The 14,981-nt window shown below is 35.1% G+C and overlaps 1 protein-coding gene across 2 annotated transcripts; it reads right to left on the minus strand.

Moving 5' to 3' along the window:
- Positions 1–884: 884 nt before the first annotated feature.
- On the minus strand, positions 885–14,763 carry LOC134841486 (forkhead box protein F1-like). 2 transcript variants are annotated; one of them, XM_063857510.1, is made up of 2 exons: positions 2,046–3,678; positions 885–1,402 (listed from the first exon to the last, which is right to left on the minus strand). In XM_063857510.1, the coding sequence occupies exons 1-2, from the start codon at positions 3,301–3,303 to the stop codon at positions 945–947; spliced, it is 1,716 nt and encodes a 571-aa protein (XP_063713580.1). In that variant the 5' UTR covers positions 3,304–3,678; the 3' UTR covers positions 885–944. The 2 variants fall into 2 exon arrangements, 1 of the variants encoding a protein (XP_063713580.1); XR_010162470.1 differs by lacking the exon at positions 2,046–3,678 and adding an exon at positions 14,540–14,763 and having other exon boundaries at positions 1,290–1,402.
- Positions 14,764–14,981: the final 218 nt, after the last annotated feature.

Raw genomic sequence — 14,981 nt, forward strand, 5'->3', positions numbered from 1 at the left:
GCTGGAAATTATGCGATCAAATTTGATTGGGTAATTTAAGCCAATCAAATTCAAGTTACACGGTCAGTCATTCCGATCAACTTTTTCAGCAGATAAAAATATTAGCCGAAATTGCCGAAAAGGTGGAACTTTGAGTCAAATTATCAAATTAATTTTGAGTCACTTGTGAAACCTTGCCCAGACAAGCAAAATTTAGTAAAATGGCTTGACAAAACAAAATTCAATTTTCTTTATCATTTCGGCTAATAATTTCATCTGCTTGAAATTTCAATTGAAATGGCAGAAAATGTCGATGGAACTAGCTTGGCTAATTAGCCAATCAAATTCATCCACAATAATTTCAGTTCAAGAGATGTAGAAATAATGAAATTGGGCCGTTTAGTGCATAAGACCCTAAGTTTCAATGAAATAGGAGTACTTTTTTGGGAAATTTTGGACTCCTACACTATTTCAGGAACTATTTTGGTTAGCTTGATTCCAAAACAAAATTGTATCATTTTAGCTGTTAGTCAGCTAAATTGTTTTTTTTTGAGCTGTACCGGTACTATTGAAATTGTTGAAGAGATCCGAGAATTGGATTCACAATAAAAGTTTAGAAAATTGAGAAAAAACTGTGGGTGTTTTTGGTTTGCAGATAAAAACTTAAGTATTTTATGAAAGTATGTTTAGCGGTTATTAACTATTGTTCTTCATCTTTAAAGTTATTGTTCTTATGTCAAAGTTTTTTTTCTGTTTTTATTTTCCTTTTTTTTTAAGTTATCTTTCTTTTGTCAGAACATTCTGTGCCATCTTTCTCATGTACTGGTCCAAGTTATTTTGAGATTCAATATTAGTTACAAAAAATTAATGTTTGTATTTACAAATATCAATATAGATTGCTCATTTCTAACTGAGATTTTAAAGAAACAGAAACTATCAATATTTTTGACACAAGTTTTTTGGTATCAAAATGACGATTGATGCAAAACTGCGTTGACTGCGGCCTGTTTCGCAGCTGCTATATGACTCATATGGAAATCGACTGATGGGTTCGCTCCCATATTCGCCTCCTGCATCTCGTTTATTGCACTGTTCTGTCCCATTACAGTCATTGAACTGTTCATACTTCGGGGTGAAATATTTGATCTGTGCTTATTGTTCATGCTTTCATTTGCAGCTGCCGACGCAGCAGATGGAATACTGCCTGTGTTATTGGAGGTCAAAGTTGTGTTCACTGATTCCACATTGTTTGCTCGCGGTCTGCTCGAAAGAAAAGTTGAGTTGACCCCGTTGGGAGAAGTGTGCAGAGCATTGGGGTCAGAGGTCAATTGAGGGTACATGTTTGCTGAAGTAGACCCGTTAGAGTTGCTGTGACTGCTTCCTAACTGCGCTTGTAGTTGGGATAAATGGTGTCCGTCGTATCCTAAACAAAAAATTCCACTAATAAAAAAATACTGTTACGGTTCATTTCAAACAACTAGAAAATTGCTTGGCAGCTGTATTTGCTTTTCAAGCGAGAAGTCGATGGTTCGATTCTCAGTCAGGACACGTTAACGCTGCTTGCCGAGCCGAAACATCAGCACTGGGTTAGCACAAGAAATGCCATTAAAAAAGTAGCCATTTCTCATCTATCAAGTCAGGAGGGGAACATTTACAGTGAAAAAAAATTGGGTGGATGCATTTGCTTCTTCAAAAAGTAAGTGACACCCTTTATTGAAAACAGTTTCAAAACCCCAAATGAATTTATCATAAGATTTTTCAAACAATACTGCCCAAATTGAAGGGTATGCATGAATGAATGTTTTGTTGTATGATCCACAGTTCAGATAGCCAGCTTAGTTTTTTAGAAGGGTGGTTTTTGCTTCGTAAACTCAACTATTTCATGAATGTTAACCGTAATTCGGAATTTTACTGATAATCTTCATTAAGTTAATTTTAATCCTACTTACTAAAAAAAAACTATATTAGAATGAGGACATTAAAATGCCCTAGACACCATTTGCACACTTTTAATAAAAAGGATGAAACAAACTGATTGCAGCAGAATATGCTGAGAAATCATCTACCTGAATCTTGATTGAAGAAAGAAAAATGAGGATAATTTAAGGAATGTTGGTTCAACGAAGACGCCATGAAATGAGCTGAACTCAAAGCCGATGCGGAGCCAGTCGTCCCGATGGACTGGTTTCCGGGACTGTGAAAGGAGTTGGGTGTGGCCGAGTTTGTCTCGTGCTGATGATTCGGGTGCTGGTAGGTGTTCGCGGATCCAGAGTGATGTGCATTGCTGCTAGTCGGCAAGACTCCATTCTGAGAATAGTAAGGGGATCCCGCCAAAGTCGATGGCGGTGAGGCATATTCCATTTTAGGGGTGCACCCCGCAGCTGTTGCGAAGTTCCAGGGGTTGGCCGCTGCGTTCATTGCCGCGGCCATTGCGTTTTGTACCGCGTGACTATCCGCCGGATTGGCGGCAGCAGAGTACATCAACAAAGCCTGAGGATGAATTTGACTATCGGACGGCAAGCCACAATCTCCGCTTATTGAACCGACTCCGTTTGATCCGTAGTACAAAGAATGGTTCTGAGCATTTGAGTTCAGACCTACTGTATTATACCCTCCAGTAAAGTATCCAGCGTGTCCAGACGCCCCGGCGGCTGCTGCGGCTTGTAGCGAAGCATTCGATGCAAGTTCCGCGGGCGAAGAGTTAAGATAACTTGGGTATCCTGGAAACATCCCAGCAGTCGCTGCACTCATCGGGTGGCCTGCTGACGTCTGGCTGTAGAGATATGGAGAGCGGACGGATTGGCACTTCCTTCGGAACCCTCGGGGTCGTCTTCGAAAGGACCCTTCTTCAAACATAAACTCACTCGCGGGGTCGATGGTCCAATAATGACCTTTCCCTGGTCTTCCCAGACCTTTGGGCAGCTTGATGAAGCATTCATTCAGTGACAAATTGTGCCGCACTGAGTTTTTCCAGCCTTGATACGATCCGCGAAAAAACGGGAATCTCTGTTGAAGAAATTGATAAATCTCACTCAAAGTCAACCGTCTACAAGGCGATGACTGAATGGCCATCATTATCAACGCTATGTATGAATAGGGAGGCTTTTCGGGTCGACGACTCAAATTTGAGTTTTTCTTGTCGGGATCGTCGGGAGAAAACAATTCATCTTCCAACTCATCCCCAGTTGCGACATCGTCACTCGGGTCTCTTTCTGACAAGCGATCATCCAGTTCGGATTTAATGAATCCAGGGTCGTTTCCGGGACTCCGCTCTAGTAGCTCCTGATGATGTTCCAATGTTGCGGAACCAGCAGAAGTATCCATGTAAATTCTTTCAGAATGTGCAGGTTCGATTCAAGTTTTGCTTTAAATTTAATAAAATAAACGAAAACCAAGATTATTGTTTTCTTTTTCAAAACGTGTTGATTTAGTTTTCTTGAAATTAAGGTCCAAGATTAGATGACCCAGATAAACACTGTGTGTTTTTGTTGCAGACAATTTTGACTTGAGTGAATTGTTTTTAGGTGAGTTTGATTTATTTTAAATTGTAACTTGGACTATTTGTGAATTGGAGTTTAGGATAAACAATTCTGAGTGGTTTGGGAGAAGCAAGACTTAGAGATTTGTGATTTGGTATCTTTTGGTCTAATGGTGGCAAGGGGGAATAAAGAAGATTATCACTCGATACTATCCTGGGAATGAAATTTCCCAAACTAACTTCTAATCTGATTGGTTAATTCACTTATAACTTATACCGTATTTAAGTCTGAAACTAGTTTCAGGTTAAACGACTAATCTTGTGCCTTGAACTCCATCTGTATATCGGGATAAACTAAACAAGAGGAAACTTGTGAATCGTTTTCCGGTATCGACTGCGAAAAAGTCAAGTGTTAAGGATTATCATTCGGATTAACGGAAGAAATTTATAATTCGGAATACATGTCCACAATATCTCAAAAAGTTCACAGAACATTTTGAAAAAAAATATGAAGCAACATCATCAGCAGAAGCTGTGTTTTTATCTTTTTTTGATGAGTCATTATAGCTCATTTTTGAAGAAACACCCCGATTCTTTTTTTAAGCTAAGATCAAATTTTGTCAAAAGATCACAGGATTCAAAATTTTTCACTATGACGCAAATCTGGCTCCCATTTTGGTCATATTTTTGTCACCTTTAACCCATTTATGTCATCAAATGGATAAGTAAAATGTGATCAACTTTGCAAATTTATTTATTCCTCATTTCAAATCCCCAAATTTGTTGCTTTTTCCTAGATTCGCCGAAGCTCTTTAAACCGGTACCATGTGCCGGGGAAATGAAGTCTGGAAGCGGGCTCCCAGAAAAGGGGCCGGGGCGACCGAAAGACAAGCGGCAAATCTAATATGATAAAAGTAATCGGGCAGATTAATTTCTACCTGTGATTACATTTTATCGCCCACATAAACGGCATTTGTGCAAATCTATCAAAATTATCTTATTATAGCAAGTTGTATCGGATCTTAATTTGAAATGCAATTCCAGCTGCCAAACATGCCCTTAATGGGTTTACGTGGATTTAAACCCTCGGGCGGCTGTTTTTGTTTCCAGTCTCAAATTATCTTCTGTTTGTGTTCACCTGTGGGCTAAGACCCCCTTGTTTGTGAGTGTTCACGCCTGGGCGCAGCAAAGTTGCGCAACAAACTTGTCATTTCGTTTGATGCTTGATTAGAAGGATCCGCTCAAAGAGAGTGCAAATGGATATTCGCTAGTCGCACCACCTGAGAATACAAGTCAAGGTGTTGTTGGTTATTAGCGGGATAATCGGGTCGAGTAGTGGAGTGGAGAGGGGAGGGGAGGAGGGGAGGGGATACCTGATCTTCTTTCTCAGGTTGGGTTGGTCTCAGCTGAGATTCCCATGTGGATGAAGGGGGGGGGTATCACCGCCACCTTATCCGAACAATGACCGACCGACTGCAACAGTCATTTCACAGAAATGATAAGGTTTGCATCTTACAAATGTGGCACAAAAACCGATAGATTTTCAGCAGAAAGGTCTTCTTTAGCCGAAAATGCATATGGCTATCACCTAGAGAATCTCTTCTTTCAAACTGTTTAACGATATCCATTCTGAGCAGAGCCTGGTGCTGATGATGCGACATACAATTTTCCGGCCAGCATTTTTCAAAAATAGTATCTATGTCGGCATTTTATGATCATTTTCTATGACTGAATTTGTAGAATTTTAAAAATTTGCAGTATTTCAAAAATTTGTAGTATTTAAAAAAAGTTCTCGGAGATTTTTGGATGCATATATATCAGGAGCTACCCCGAAGCCTTAATCAATGAAGAGAAAAATTGTTGTTGTTTAGATTAGCGCAAGGGGGGAGCGCATCTTCCAGTTTTTATTTTACTTTTTTCCACGCAAAATCAAATACCAAAAAAATTATCTGAATAGTTATTATTCTTACCGAAAACCTTCAAGCCGCGACTCTAACGAAATTTGAAGAAATTTCAAAAAGATGCACAGAATAGAGAAAATTAAGCTCAAATATTTTGACTCTAAACCAATTTCAGGAAAACACTATGAAAACTTCAATTAGCGCTTCTTTGGCTGCAAAATTTAGGCAAAGATACCCCGCAAAAAAAAACACAAATAACCTGCAAAACTCCAAAACATGAATAATAACATAAATTGAAAAAAACGCTATTTAAGGTATCACAAAGAAACTTTAGATGAAGTTGAGCAACATTTCATTTTGAAGGCCCATCAGTTGAGATTCAGGTGATAAAAAAATTATTGCAAAATGTCATTGTGTCGAGAAAACCAGTTTACTCTAAGACAAATAGATTGGGAAGATTCAATTAGCTTTTCCTTGCCATCAAAAAGTTTTTCAAGAAAGGTAAAATTTGGATCCTTTTTCGTGAACCAATGTTGTCAATTATGCTCAATTCACTATTGCTCTACACTTTTGGTTAGTGCTATCATCACTCCACACACAAAAATTGTCATTCATGCGAAAAAAAAGAGCAAAAAACGTTTTCTTGTAGTTTTTTTTAATGTGGTGAAAACATCTTTGCTTAAATAATTGTTGAAAAACTTTGCGATTTTTTTTCCTGCACATTTCAAAAAGAAATAAGGATAGAAGTTTATATGTGAGCAAATAGCACAGAATATTCCAAGCATAATCTTAACAAACTCTCAAAAAGTTTTTTTTTAAATTAAGTGTCGTTTTGTCAGTGTTGTGTAATAAAAAGATCTGAACAAAAAATTAGAGAAAACACTTCTTGTAAAGCAAAAAAATCGAAAAAAACCTGAAAATTTTTAAATAACCCCACAATTGTTAGTTTTTTGCAAAACTTTTTTGAATTTTCGAAACTAACTAAGTTTTCACGGCCTTAATTAAACTTAATAAAGCTATTGTAATCCCACAAGTTGACCTCATTAGCTGAAAATTAGAACAAAAATCAAAAAATTTTAAACCAGTTTTTCTCGACACTGAATCACGATTGAAAGGGCTACAATATGATATACATTTCGACCCATTCCGATGATGATTGGTGGTAACTGTTTTTGCTTGAAAAAAAAAGATAAAACTAAAACACACCCAAATACAAAGTTCTTTTGCATTTTTCAAATATTTGGAACAGTAAACAATCCATATGAAACCGAGAAATGTTATCACATTACTCACTGCTATAATTATTTCGGCAAATTTGTTCTATGAAAAATACAAAAAAAAATTAATTTTGCTTTAAAATTTGTCTTAATTATTTTGCTGGGTTCGGAGTGAAGGATACATAAAAAGGTAACTGTATATTTTGGCAAGTTATTACAGCTTTTTACAATTTTTCATTTGCTCATTGGGAAGTTGAAAAAAAAAAACAAGATTGTCAGTTTTGTTAACAAATTGACGGAATACAATTTAGATGTGTTTTTCTGAATCAAAGCCACTGCTTCTGATAATTTTTTTGAGTTAAATAAATATCAGCTTTCTGATTGAGCAAGCGTCGATGGCCCATCCGGTTACCATTTTAGTTAGGGTTTCTCTTTGTTGTGACCGTATTTCCGTATCTGAGTGATTAACTTTTGGTTCTGCTGTCTTTTTTTAGACTAGAACAAAATACTCAGGAAAAATTCATGGAATTAAGTGGCAAATTATAGAAAAACCGTTTCCGTCACAACTCGAACTGTACAAAACTCTTAGAAAAACTTTCACTTTGCTGAAAAAATCAACAGGTAGCCAAAATCTTGTCGGAAAGTTTCCCAAGTCATTAAGCGGCTGTGCATACTGTATCATTTTACCTAATGGAAGAGGGCGGCACCAAAAAGCTATTTGATTTCGTTACATGAAATCATGTTCACTTCTTTTAAGACAGTTTAATCCGGGATTCGCTAAAACAACATATTTGTTCCCATTCCAAAACAAGCTCGGGTATCTTTCTTCCCTAAGATTCCGAAATACACCCAAGGAAATCCTCGAGTGAAACATTTATAGTAGCTTTACGGATCATTGTAATTCTATCCAGATTCCCGTTGAATCCTTACCGGGCTTAAGCACAACTTTGAAAGGGTAGGTGCCTATCCTTTTTCTAGTATAAGTTGAGGATCGTTTCAAAGAACATGATATTAGGCCCGCTTGTTAATCCTAACTGGGGTTGATTAGTTAATTATTAATTTGCTTCGTCCACCTTTGTTAATATCCAAGCGGGCTAATAGTCAGCTTCATTATCAAGGCGTAATTTTAATCATAGCAATATGTGCCGATTGAGTCGGGCTCTTCTACAAAAGTGCATGTTCCCGAGCAGGTGCAAAAGCTCCTCCAAATTTATGATAAGGATTTTGAATTGCACACACCAAATACTGGGGCTGAATCCATTTTTGTCAAAACCTTCCAAAATTGCCCTAAAAGGTAGTTTTGGTCTATTTAACAAAGTGTCTGCAGCGCAGAAAATTTTGCACTATAGGTTTCTTGTAGAGATTTCAAACATCTCGGAAAATGAATTTGGACATTCTCAGGCGCGAGTCTTGCCTTGCTTTAGGTCGGGAGAATTTAATTTCTGAGATACTTCAAACATGGGCGGAATTAGGGCGAGTTGGGCTGGTAGCGGTGGCCAAAACCTTTCAAAAGTTCCCTAAAAACGTCTTTTTGGTCAATTTTATTTTAAAAATTGGCTTGTCTGTATCAAGAGCTCGGAAAATCAAATTGATCAACCTAAAAAAATCTGAGCCAAAAATTTCTGCATCACAAGCGAATATTTAAATAATATAGACCCACAGTGACTGTGTTGGCACCTAATGAAAGGTTTGACCAAACATAGCGCGGTGAAAGATTTCAGCGCACGTTGAAAAATTTTTAGGGTTGGTCGGTTACAATAGGTTTTAAAAAATAATATCAAAGGAGAACTCTTTGAATGGTGACGGCATGGAATCCCTGAGAGGGCGTCCGCTCCCCCTTCAAATCCTCACTGGTCGACTGAAGAAAAAAGTCGACAAAATTTTAGACTTTTTTGCAAATCCCCCCTCCTTGATAAGTTCTTAGATCGGCCCCTATTTAGCGTTCCTGTGGTAATTTGACAGTATTTGGGGAGACTCGGCCATCGTCTCTCCATAATTTCAATTCAGTTCATTTTCCTAAGACTGTCCTGACATGCCTTAGATTGACTCAATTCGGATGAAGCCATCATCTCTCAGATTGAAAATGGTCTAATTTCCTATGCAGGTGTTTTATTTTTCATGCAGAAGTGTGAACATCTTGGCATTGACTCAAGTTACAGCACCGTGCAAGTGAACAGACAAATACCATGTGAAAACATTTTGACTGAGGATCAAACCTGTGAATTGGTTTGAACGAATCACAGACTTGACGCTAATCGATTTAACAAGGAAAGACTAAAAGTCGAAAACAAATATTTGGATTATCACACGGAATGAAACCACCGTTTTAATCTACTTCCGATAAACAAAAAATCACCAAAAGCTATCCTGGTTGAAGACTTTCCCAAAATTGACAAGACTTCCATTGATCATTTGAACACTTCTCGCCGAGAAAGGTGTCAATTTATACATTTAACTAAACAGAAGTTAGCACACAGCAATGTACCAAACTATTTCCTTGCTGATTGTTAGTGTAAACCACTCATACTTTTCCGACAACACGGCGACTTTTTTTGGTGTTTAGTTGATGGAAGTTGTGGCAGTTTTGTGATCTAAAAACTGCATTGACAAAAGTATCTTAGAAAGAATCAACCAGATAAAGTTTTCGTAAATTGTGCTTTCAAAAAGTAACAAAGAATAATCCCCAGCATTAACAATTGCACTGATAGATGTCGAGAAAGGCTTCATTTTTTGCCCTTTGGCATCGGATTGCTTCGTCCTTTAACATGTTGTCATTTAATTGGTAAAGCTTGACACGTTTTTTTCGGAGGTAGAACACTTCGCTTTCGATTGAAATGAAAGAAGTTCGTTCGAATTATAATTCGAACGAACTTCAACACTAATGGGATTAAGTTCGTTCGAATTAAGCTTTTAATTCGAACGAACTTCTTTCATTTCAATCGAAAGCGTAGTGTACTACCTCCGAAAAAAACTTGTCAAGCTTTACCAGTAAGAGTTTGATTTCGCCAGAAAAATTGGCTTTTAGCTCCAAAATATCCCATTATTGTTGGACACCTCAGCTTATAGAACTAAAAAGCAACAGGAAACACGCCTTCAGCTCATTTTTCATAGCAGAAGCTGTTCAAATTACAAGTTGTCAATCCTATTAAGTTGACACCTTATCATTTGTTCAATCTCCTTTTCTTTTCCCAATTATTTGCTCCACAAAACCGATCTTTTCCTAATCCGGATTGTAAAATGAACCCAGATCCTACCAACATGCGCTGTCTTGTGATCGTATCAGATTGTATAACAAGCTGATTTTGTGTAGAACGACCACCTAATGTAGCTCAAACATAATTAGTGTGTCCTAAACTCAACCAATCAATGACAGAGTTCTATAAAATCTAACTTTTCTTCGAGTTTGGAAAAACTGATAGAATTTTCGTAGAAAAATTTCTTGCAAAACTAAACATGCTTTATTTTTCAATGAAGCTGTAAGAGTTGGTGGCCTCTCAAAAGCAAAAATATTTCAGTCATTTTTTCGAATTAGCTCATTTTGCGACTTTTTGTTTGTTATTGGGGGATGTTACGGTAAACAACCTTGCCCTAAATTTCAGCATGCCTGCTTTCCTATAGCTTTTCTTCATGAAATAAAAACACCTGCGATGTGTCTCATCAAAGCTTACCAAACATTTTTGATCAATTTTCTGATATTTTACAAATAACACACAAAATTTTCAGTTTTTTTAGTCTTGAGACAAAATAAATCACGTTGAAATCAGACTAATCAAAGTCGTGCTCAGAGAATTTATCAATCATAAGAATAAAAAAAGCACCTAAAATCTGCGGATTTATGGGGTGGGCGCGAATTCGAACCCTGACCATTTAGACTTTGATTCCTTTTGGTAATATTTTACGACATCCTTTTAAGCCGACCAAAAACCAAATTCTTTTCTTCATTTGACTCAATTTCAGGATGAAATCTTGTAAAAAATACACAACTTTATGGCAACAAACGCAATTTTTTGTTGGACGATTTCAAAAAATGTTCAAAAACGGAGTTTTTGTCTGCTCTTTACATTAGTGTGTCATTTTTTCAGGTTATAGTGCTTCAGATCTATCAAACCAATCAAAAACGAAATCAATAAAAAAGAAAAAAAAACAAAGATATTGAAAAAAAAGTAAAAACAATTATAAAAGCAGTGAGTTGCTGCGCAAGTAGAGCTCAATGTTTTGACAACGTAAATCAATTCAAAACTTGGACAGTTTTTTTTTAACATTCAACACAAAATTATGTTGGGAAAATTAAAAGCAATTGATCATAAATTATAATCTGTAAAGTTTTGCAAAAAAAAGAAAAAGATTAAAGCAAATAGCAACAAGGATAGCCGGTTACTGTTCGAGTAGTATAGAAGTTTCGGACCACAGACTTTTTTCAAATTAGTGTAGTTTTTTCTGCGTGGTGTGATAAAAAGATCTGATTTAAATCTATAATTTAGGCATAATCGACAGTGATAGAAATATAGCCAAAAGGAAAAAAATGTTGAAAAAAGACTAAAAAAAAAAATTCATAAAACTAAATTTTAAAATGTTTCAAAATTTTATTTTTTTCTCCATTTTTTGTAGAAAGTTTTTGAATTCTTGAAAAATTGCTTCCCAAAATGGTTCTAAAAACTCCAAAAAGTCATTTAATTTGCTTAAAACATAGTGTTCAGGGCTTAAATTAAGCATAATTAGCCTGTTGTGAGCCTTCTCGCTCACTTTTTTTGCTCAAAATTGAAAACAAAAAAAAACAAGTTTTTCTATTTACTGAGAAAAATTTATGAACATTTTTAAATGTCGTTCGAAATACGACCAAAAGAGCTCCATTTAGTTTAACACTTGACCTATTTCAATGATTTTTTGTGGTACTTGATTTTGCGTGAAAAACAAAAAAAAAAGTTTCAACACACAAATACAAAGTTCTCTACATTTTTCAAACGGTAGGAAAAATTTAGAAAATGAGCATTAAAAAATGAAATGTTTCAATTTTAAATTGTTTTCATTGTGGTGTTTAGCGTGGATGAAAAATCGTTTACAAACTAATTATTGAATTGTCTTTATTTTGTTAAAGTTACAGAAAACATAGTGCTTGTCTTGTTGGTTATTTCTCAAAATTAGATATCTTAATTGTTTAAATTTTTGCTTGAGTTGCAAAATCTTAGAAAAAATTTTTATCCACTAACTCAACAACAAAAATTGTTGACATTTTAATTACGACCAAAATATTGTTATCTTATAGCTTTAAGAATTGTCAATAGAAATGGACTGGAAAAAAATTTTTTTTGGCCTTAGAAAGATTAACTTTAATTACGTCTCAGTTTTCGGGAATTTTTTTAAATTACCAAGAATATTACTGATTACTGAAGCATTTCTTTCAATGTCAGCACAATTTGCATTCGCTTAAACAAAAGAAAAGCACGGGCACGTTTCGTTGAAACTAGCAAGGAAAGTTTACATCATATTAGAAAATTTATGTGAATTCATTGTTTTCTCAAAACATCATAATTATCAGATTGTTTTCAGATTATCGAGATTTTGATAGTGTATAATATATTTTATACATTAGGCAGAGAGGTTATGTTTTACAGTCTACAAAATGTTTGTTGGAGCCTTTTTTGTGACATATAGGTTGATATGAAGTTTACTAATATGAAAACGGGAGAAAAATCATTTGGCAATTTTTCAAATGCAGTCACCAATCTGTTACAAATTTGAAAAGTAATCAAATACCAAATTGTCAAACATTTAAAAATTTGACTTTTTTGCTGATTTTAAATCTAAAAATGAAAAAATTGATTCTCTCAGAAGAACGTTGTGACCACAGTGTATTTGCAAAAAAAAAACATTTCAAAATTTTTTTTCGAATTAAATTTTTGAGTTTTTCTTTTACATTTTGCAATTTTTTGTGAACGGTAGCTTAAAGCAAACAAGCGATGTTTAAGTAGCTTAAAGCAAGCAACAACCAACCATAAATCATCTAATTTTATTTCGAATTTAGCTAACAACGAATCAATACTGAAATTGACTCCTCAATAATTCATTGATAAATGAGAAAATCGAAGTCGGCTGTTTTCTTCAGACTGAGCATTTGGTTGTCCTGATTAGTTGTTTCAGAAAAATGTTTCTGATTGTACTTTCTAATTATAAACACAATCACAAGTAGTTCAAAAGCCGACCTTCTGGGTCTGCAGAAGCTCAAATATCTGCAGAGGAAGGGATGCGTCAACACCCACCCTCACCCCTAAATCCGCTACTGATTACAATTGTTTTAAGAAAAAGGTTTTCTATGTGTCTTTATTGCCAAAAAAGCGCTCAATAAAGCTTCTAAAATTAATATTACTGGCATAACGCTACTATTCAAAAAAAAATTACGAGACCTACTCATTCACTCTACCGCTCGAAATTAGACTAAAACTCAAAAGTTCCAAATTGGTTTCTCTCGAAACTAAAAACTTAAAAATTGATACATCACTCGACAAGATGTTTTTGGCACGTAATTTTGCGTGGAAAACAATAAAACTTTAAAATTTGAAAAAAACTGAAACACCCAAAGACAAACTTTCTCAATATGTTTATATTTGTTGGAACAAGAAAACAACCAAACACAAAGTTCATTCCCAATCTGTTGTCAAAAAAGTTTGTCTTATAGTTTTTTTAAATTTCAAATACACAAAAAGTTATCTCTTTATAGCCAATTGAACGTTGCCAACCATTGAATATGAGCAAAATATTAAAAGTTTCCTGGCATACTTAAATCATATTGAAAAAAATATAGAAGAAATAAATATTGCAAAAAAAATCGCGGCTCAAATTTTAAGTAAAACTCCACACAATACTCCAGAACAAAGAAGTTTTACTCCTTCTGCAGGTTGCGTTCTCCAAAAAATATCTATTCTGCTTTCCACAATTTGTCATTTTGGATTGAAAATTTAAAATGGAATGAAAAATTTGATAGACTGTTTATGACTTCGAGTTTTATGTTAGCAGTAAGTCTATAAGTTTATGGTTCGTAAAATTTTTCTTACAACAATCCGCATTAAATTTTTTTGTTCAGCTGACCTCTCTGACTAACCAACAGTTGCAAATTTAGGAAGGGGTGAACGGAAGCCCCAGAAATTTGATCCCCTGGCCACCCAAAAGATCCGCCTTTTCACTATTTTAGGACATTCATATTTTGGTGACTGACGCCAACTTTTTCTCTTGAAGTTCTTAAGCATCAATACGTAGATTTTTGAGGGGGAGCGCGCGTCGAACAAACAGAGCAATTTTTAGATCAAAACGTTCCAAAAAAGGATCAAAATTCACCCAAATTACGCCGTTTTTTTTTCAAAATTTTGCCTGTGGCGCAAAAAAAACTACTAAAAATAGAATCTGTACAGTGATGTTGAAGAGCTTGGAAAATCAATTTGGTCGACATAATTTTTAATTTCTTTGAAAAATCGCCCACTCAAAAAAATTTAGGATTTGCTCCTGCTAAGGATATTGTTCCTTTATAACCCATAGAATCCAGATTTTCAGCGCTCTTTTTTCGGCTGACTAAATTTGACTTAAAAATACAATTTAAAAGGGCTTTTTTGTATAAAATATTTGAAAAAAACGGTTCGTCGCATTTAACGCAACATTCATCGTAGCATGATTTGTTGTTTTAGAACACTTTTCCGGCCACGTTTAGAAACAGTTAATGAAAATTTCGAAGATCCACCCTGAGTAAAAACAGCCAAAATACTCTTCTAAGCGAGGTCCGCGTTTATATCTTTTCATGTGATGCAATACGATACACCATGGAACTTTCCTTTAAAATTATCACGAAACAAGGAAACTCTTTTAAACGTATTATTGGAAAAACCCTTGTGAATTCTTTTAATTCAATAGGTGTCTGCATAAATTAACTGTTTTTTTTTTCATGACGGAAAACACGCTCGCAACTCAAGGTTACTTACCACAAATATGAACACTGGGTCAGCTATGAATCGGGCTACTTGCAAATTGTGCAAAATCAAACATAAGAATTCAATATATCTCTTCAAAAAGTTCAATTTTAACAGTAATTAATTGAATTAAAGCTCTCATAGTGCTTAAAAACAGAAAATTAATCACTAATTTTGAAACTCGGTAACTAAAATTATCAATGGTAGCAATGAACTAATGACGTGCTTTTCTATAAACTAATGTATTTTGTGTATTTTTCTTAGAGAACGGGCTCATAAATATTATGCTTTCAAATAAACTTTTCCTCTTATTGTATAATTTGACATTACTAAATAAATAAATATCCCTATTTTACCATTATCATTGTGCATTATACCTCCCTAATCTTGAATTTATTAGATAAAAATAACCGTAAAAACAATTAAATTACCATTGCGACACCTACATATATAC

Source organism: Symsagittifera roscoffensis, chromosome 3 (genome assembly GCF_963678635.1).
Source record: "Symsagittifera roscoffensis chromosome 3, txSymRosc1.1, whole genome shotgun sequence".
NCBI lineage: Eukaryota > Metazoa > Xenacoelomorpha > Acoela > Convolutidae > Symsagittifera > Symsagittifera roscoffensis.

Coding starts and splice junctions, on each gene's coding strand:
- LOC134841486 (XM_063857510.1), bottom strand. CDS start 3,303: ATGGATACTTCTGCTGGTTCCGCAACATTGGAACATCATCAGGAGCTA. Junction 1,403..2,045: donor TTTCTTCAATCAAGATTCAG/GTAGATGATTTC, acceptor TTTTTTGTTTAG/GATACGACGGACACCATTTA.